The sequence below is a fragment of the Tribolium madens genome, unplaced genomic scaffold (assembly GCF_015345945.1).
Source record: "Tribolium madens isolate multiple individuals breed KSU strain unplaced genomic scaffold, Tmad_KSU_1.1 Scaffold_96;HRSCAF=242;Tcas5.2_LG5, whole genome shotgun sequence".
NCBI lineage: Eukaryota > Metazoa > Arthropoda > Insecta > Coleoptera > Tenebrionidae > Tribolium > Tribolium madens.
Window position 1 is genome coordinate 12,057,093 of NW_025401068.1, and position 5,664 is coordinate 12,062,756.

At 40.3% G+C, this 5,664-nt stretch overlaps 4 protein-coding genes across 5 annotated transcripts in view; 3 read left to right on the forward strand and 1 right to left on the reverse strand.

Annotated features, from left to right (window-relative positions):
* Nucleotides 1–1,243, forward strand: part of LOC123013786 (fl(2)d-associated complex component-like) — an 8,224-nt gene extending 6,981 nt beyond the window's left edge. Inside the window, exon 3 of the mRNA XM_044412563.1 lies at nt 179–1,243. Within this exon, the coding sequence (XP_044268498.1) occupies nt 179–1,089 (911 nt within the window). The 3' untranslated portion in view covers nt 1,090–1,243. The remainder of the gene's footprint in view (nt 1–178) is intronic.
* On the reverse strand, nt 1,044–2,230 carry LOC123013790 (alpha-aspartyl dipeptidase). 2 transcript variants are annotated; one of them, XM_044412569.1, is made up of 4 exons: nt 2,049–2,230; nt 1,837–1,971; nt 1,224–1,793; nt 1,044–1,171 (listed from the first exon to the last, which is right to left on the reverse strand). In XM_044412569.1, exons 1-4 carry the CDS (start codon nt 2,153–2,155, stop codon nt 1,084–1,086), a joined length of 900 nt encoding a protein of 299 aa, XP_044268504.1. In that variant the 5' UTR covers nt 2,156–2,230; the 3' UTR covers nt 1,044–1,083. The 2 variants fall into 2 exon arrangements, with proteins under 2 accessions (XP_044268504.1, XP_044268505.1); XM_044412570.1 differs by having other exon boundaries at nt 1,837–1,987; nt 2,049–2,170.
* A 37-nt stretch (nt 2,231–2,267) lies between these two features.
* Nucleotides 2,268–3,770, forward strand: LOC123013788 (gastrula zinc finger protein XlCGF17.1-like). Its single transcript, XM_044412566.1, has 5 exons — nt 2,268–2,583; nt 2,630–2,891; nt 2,938–3,139; nt 3,189–3,455; nt 3,501–3,770. The coding sequence occupies exons 1-5, from the start codon at nt 2,464–2,466 to the stop codon at nt 3,727–3,729; spliced, it is 1,080 nt and encodes a 359-aa protein (XP_044268501.1). The 5' UTR covers nt 2,268–2,463; the 3' UTR covers nt 3,730–3,770.
* Nucleotides 3,771–4,212: 442 nt separating this feature from the next.
* LOC123013787 (muscle M-line assembly protein unc-89-like) overlaps nt 4,213–5,664 on the forward strand; it is a 4,086-nt gene continuing 2,634 nt past the window's right edge. Inside the window, exons 1-5 of the mRNA XM_044412564.1 lie at nt 4,213–4,515; nt 4,565–4,708; nt 4,757–4,842; nt 4,891–5,239; nt 5,296–5,657. Of these exons, the coding sequence (XP_044268499.1) occupies nt 4,333–4,515; nt 4,565–4,708; nt 4,757–4,842; nt 4,891–5,239; nt 5,296–5,657 (1,124 nt within the window). The 5' untranslated portion in view covers nt 4,213–4,332. The remainder of the gene's footprint in view (nt 4,516–4,564; nt 4,709–4,756; nt 4,843–4,890; nt 5,240–5,295; nt 5,658–5,664) is intronic.

A 5,664-nucleotide genomic window follows, 5' to 3' on the forward strand; every position in this document is an offset into this window, starting at 1 on the left:
TTTGTGATATTTTCAATCAATTTGGCTCAATTTGATGTTGGGAATCAACCTGAATCAAAGTATTTCAACCAAATACTGACTTCAATAAGAGTTTTTCTTCCAATATAAAGCAATTTTCAATCCAATTTTGCTCGATTTTAATACAGAAATAATTTTTCATTTATAATATTTTCAACAGATGAGACAATGTCAGAAAGCCGAAGAAAGGAGCTTCCACCAAGACAAGACCCTCGTTCGGACCGTTCCGATTCCAAAACGTCATCAATGCCAGAAGTGGAACCCAAAAAGGAAACCACCAAACGGCCCGCTGAAGAACCACCAGAACTCCCTCAAGAGCCGAAAAAACCACCCATTGAGCCGGTTTTAGAAGACGATCTTAGTGAAATCAGTGATGATGCTGACGATATCCTCAACCGAGATGAGGAAGTGTCTGAAGCGCCACCAGACGAAACTTTGGCCGAACAAACTGAAACTTTATCAGTTAAAGAGCAACAAAACTCGGCCGCATCCCAAAAATCCCAATCGCCGAGTCGTTCCCCGAACCGAAACGAGTCAATCGATGAGGAAAACATGGATTTGGACTTTGAGGAGATCTCGGAGGATGAGTTGGAAGAGGAGTCTCGAGTGAAAGGCATCGGGGATGCTTTGGGAGTGGATTGGGCGAGTTTAGTGGCCGAATCCCGCCCCCGAGTCAAGCCGATGAGTTCGGCGAAAAGGCGCTGGGAGAGTCATAATGTTCTTGTCAATCTTGGGATTTCGGTTGATTTAGCTGGCGAAGACTTGGTTAAAGACATATTAAATGAGCATGCGGAGGCTGATAATGAAAATAGTGTGAATGGTGTTGGGGAAATTGTCATTGCGCACCCCATTGGGGCTATACAAGTGGCAACTCGGGACAGGGAAGCCGTCAGAAAGGCACTATTTTCTAATGTTGGGCCCAATTGTAGAGCGCTGTCGGCCCGACGTGACCTTATGATACGCAGACATTTGTGTAATTTACCCTTGAAGGATACGTATGTGGAAGCCCCCAAAAGACACGACCCGGATTTATTAAAACTAGCAGTGCAAATGTTTGAACGGTGTTTATAGTCTTAAAGCTTCAGTTTTGTGTGTTTTGACAAATAAATAAGACAGGTCGGTTCCAAGTTCGATTTCTTGAGGAGCTTTCCCTCTGGAAATATAATTGAGTTATTTTTTAACATGTTTCAAGTGTGATGATATACTTAATAAATAGTCTTGCGTTCTTGGTCCCTTTCAAGACTCCCATTTCGCCATCAACCAAAAGCATTGATCCTTCTCTAAGTCCCAGAACATTGTATACGTTGTACTCCTCTGGGAGGCTGTGGTATTGCAAAATGCGTTCTTCTCGGGTCTCCCCCTTGTGGGTGGAGTCCGGGTCTGAGTCCAAATAGTGCGGATTGATGTTGAATGGGATGAGGTTCAAGGCGTTGAAACTTGGGGGGTACACAATGGGCATGTCGTTGGTGTTGTGAATGGAGGGTGCAGCGATGTTGGTCCCTGCACTGCTCCCAATGTACGGCACCCCGTCCTCAAAAACCCGCTCTCTGATCACTTTAACCAAACCCTTGTCGTAGAGGCTTTTGAGGAGGAGGAAAGTGTTGCCTCCCCCTACGAATATCGCCTCGGCGCGTTTCACCGCCTCGACGGGGTTGTCTCGGTGAATACCCTCGATTTGGTAGCCCCATTTAGCGAAGACAGGCCGGACTTTGGCCAAATAAGCGTCGTGGTCGACGGCAGCATAGGGTACGAAAAGCACAGTCGAGACGCGATTTCTACGAAATGAGTGAGTTTCTGGGGGGCTTTTAAGCGACTTACTTGTTGAGGAAGGTGTTGATGTCGGCGGCGGCGTACTCGAGGAAGCCGTGCCCGTGGACTACGGACGAAGACAGCAAAAGGAGGCGCGGACGGGACATTGGCACGAAACGAAACTTGAAGAATTGTTCATAAACTCTAGAAAGTGGGTTATCTGATAAGAAATTCGAGATTTTTAATGATAAAACAAGGGGGGAGGACCAGACTCAACTTACTTTTTTGAGGTTAGGTTCCCGGAATTTTGGTACGAATTTTTATAAAAACCAGACGGTTTCACATGGTTTACGACACTTGATAATTTTAAAACGCGTGTAAGAATCATGTAAATCAGTTTTTCATTCACATTTTAAGGAAGAAAAAACGATTCGCGCCACAAAATTTGAACGAAACTGACAAATTTGACAAATGGCGTGTATTACTGGTTGCATATAATTGTAATTAAATAAAAGTTTTAACAGAACAAAATTAATATTTTCTTTAAGTTTACGATAATTAATTTTTTCAAATTTATTTTTTGCTATTTACCTGACCAAAGCATGCAATTTATAGTAGTTGCAATTTAACTTTACAAACATAACCTTAGTTTAATTGAGTTTTGTTTTCGAAAGACAACTACTTTAGCAATTAGCTATGAGACTGGAAGAGTATTCGAACAATTGTCGCACTTGTTTGGCTACTTTAAGCGACAAGAAAACGTCCATTCGCAGTGAAAATGTTTCAATGATGCTCTTGGAGTGCACCTCAATTTCGGTATTTCCCTAGTTTCAAGTACACAATTTTCTACGTCCAGTTTCAGACTTCAGGCGAAGAGGACGGTTTAATGGAATACATTTGCGAATCATGCTATGAAAAATTACACCAGGCCTATGTTTTTAAGGAAAAATGCAGGGACGTTGATAAGTTTTTACGTGAGCTTTCTTATGCAGAATTGGACGTTGTTGGTAACACTTCCAAAACCACTTGTGTAGTAGACGAACCAGAGCAAATTATTTGTACTTTTTGCCGTAAAAATTTCACACGGAAGTCGTCATTACGAGTCCATCTTCAAAGACATTTCAGTGAGTTTTGGGTAAACTAAGACTCGTTATAATGCCACTATCACAGGAGATAACCCCCAGAAGTGTGACCAGTGTGGGAAGGTGTTCTCAACGAGATCCGACCTCAAAGCACACCAAGCGAGACACGACTCCCAACTGCTCAAATGTCACATTTGTGGACGCTGTTTTTCAACAAGAAATTCGTTAGGAAAACATATGAAAATCCACTCGGGTGTCAAACCGTTTCTTTGTCCACACTGTGGAAAAAAGTAGTCATAATTCCAAAAATTGTCAATAACTAAACAAGATTTGTTACAGTTTTCGCGTTAAAGACACCCTACAAACCCATTTAAAGTCACACACACGTGAAAATTTGTTAATGTGTCTCATTTGCGATAAACAATTTGCCGCAAGGGCGTCCCTATCCCTGCATTTGAAATCGCACACCGGGGAAGTCCCGCATCTTTGCTCCAGTTGCGGAAAACAGTTTAAATCCAGCTCAGAATTGAGAAATCATGAAGTTAGACATAATCGTGAAAAAATTCATATTTTGGTGGAAGAAATTTGTGAGGTTTGTGGTAAAAGGTGTCTTGAAGTATTTGTTCTCAACATTTTATTATTGCGTGTCAGTTATAGGTCTAAAGGTGGTTTAGCTAGGCACATGGTGGTACATGAGAGACAACCAACAATTCAATGTAACAATTGTAATAGGAATTTTTACACAGTTAACGATTTGAATGTGCACTCAATTGTGCACACGGGGGATTACCCGTTTTCGTGTCCAGAGTGTGGAAAAGGTTTTAATAGGAAAGGCAATTATGTACATCACGCTAAAAATGTTCACAATCTTGTAATTTAAGAGCAAAAATTGTTAAAATTTTAATAAAAATGTTTCGGCGATACCATATTTAAATTTGGCGCCGCGTAGTCGCCAACTCTTACAAGATAAATATACGTCGTTTCCTTTTACACATTTTTATACGGAGCTGAAAAGCCTGTTACATTGCTAATTGCTTAAGGACGTAATAAAAGAACAAATAATAAGTTTAATAGAAAAGCAATAAATCTTACACCGCTGTCTTTTTGAGTAAAAGCACGCGATTGCCACATTTTCAAAACTCAAATTTTGTTATACTCTAAAGCTCAAGCACGTAAAGATATTTTTACGTAAAGTCCAGATAAAGACATTAGATTGGCCAAAGGTACAATAAACAGAGTTAAAATAATTACAATTGAAGTAGCTTGTAGAAAAATAATGAATCTGGCAATGCTGCAGTTTTAATCTTGGGGTTTTTCACGCAATGTTGGCAGCTTTGACATCACGTGACTTAAAAACGACGGTTTTTATTTTCAAATAAGTGACGCGGTAAACAAGAGTGAACGTGTTTGTGGTGACGGTTATTATTGTTCAATTTCTATTTAAAATAAATATTTCGTGCGTGTTTTTTGTGTAAACTGCAAAATGGAGCCCGGTTTTGGTTATCTGGAATTCGTGCGAAAACCCGGCAAGTCCCCAAAGAGGTACCGCTTGCCGGAAACAGGCCCCACGACAATTGGGTCATCATTGTCGTGTGATATTCGCATTAAATCGCGGAAAGCAGCCCCCCAGCCGGTGTCCTGTGTTATTAGCTTGAACAATGGAGCGGTAATTTACAATTTAAATGAAAAACTTCGTATTAATTCCAAGTTTTTAGGCTATTTTAGAGAACACAAGTGACGATTTAATCCTCCACAATGGAAAAAAACTGAAGAAGAGTGTTTTTCTTAAAAACAATGACGAGTTTGTGATTACGGAAAAGCGTTTTCGATACATAAACGCAGGCGCCCCCTCCGTTACGGTAGTCTCACAATTTTACTGAAACCATGTGTGATGTTTTGAGTTTCAGGCCGGCCAGTCAATTTTTAATAAAAGACTTTCAGTCATGCCTGATTTTAAAGCAAGGACGGTGTCAAAAATCCCGATACCCTCAAGGTAAACATATTAAAATGTTAATTTTTTGTCATTTTTGATTTAATTCAGACATGCTACGCCGAGGAGGAGTTTATCGATTTCCAACTCCGCAATAAAGACGTCGAAAAGGTCCTGTTTGAGTGCACTACCAATCAGAAAACGCGGCCAAATGTCTGAGTGGAAAAGTAGTAGTGCTGTTAATGTTACCACTACAAGAAAATCACAAAATTTGGCAACAGTGGTCCGCAAATCTTTGTTTCTGAAAAATAAAGTGGAAACGTTCCATTCGTCTGATTCTGATGAGAGGAAATCAATTGCTTCCAACTTTGAGACTAAGACAACACCACCCCGAGGTGTCAAAAGGGGGCGCTCTTTCAGTACTGGAAGAGTTGTTAAAAGGACAAGACGGGAAGATACGGTGATTGTTTTAGTTAAAATTTTCTAATTGTTTTACTAATTGGAATTTTGTTTTAGTTTACTTTGAGTACTTCAATGTCCGGGGAAGGAGAATCACTTTACGACACTCTTCTTCAAATAATCAGTCCTCAAAAATCGGTCAAGAATGTCTCTGACGTGAGTGGCATTGAGGATTTTCTTGAAACTTCAAGTCTGGATTCTCCGAAACTCCAAACTCCGAAAGTTCAAAATGACGATTTGAGTGGAATTGAGAAAATTTTGAAAACTCCCAGAGCCACAAAATCGCCCAAGAATGATTTAACAAATGTCGAAAGAATTACAAAGATTTTTGGAACTACCAAAGTGCAGAAATCACCAGGAAATGATTTGACACGTGTCAGTGGAGTTAAGAAAATTTTGAAAACTCCGAAAGTTCAAAAATCGCCG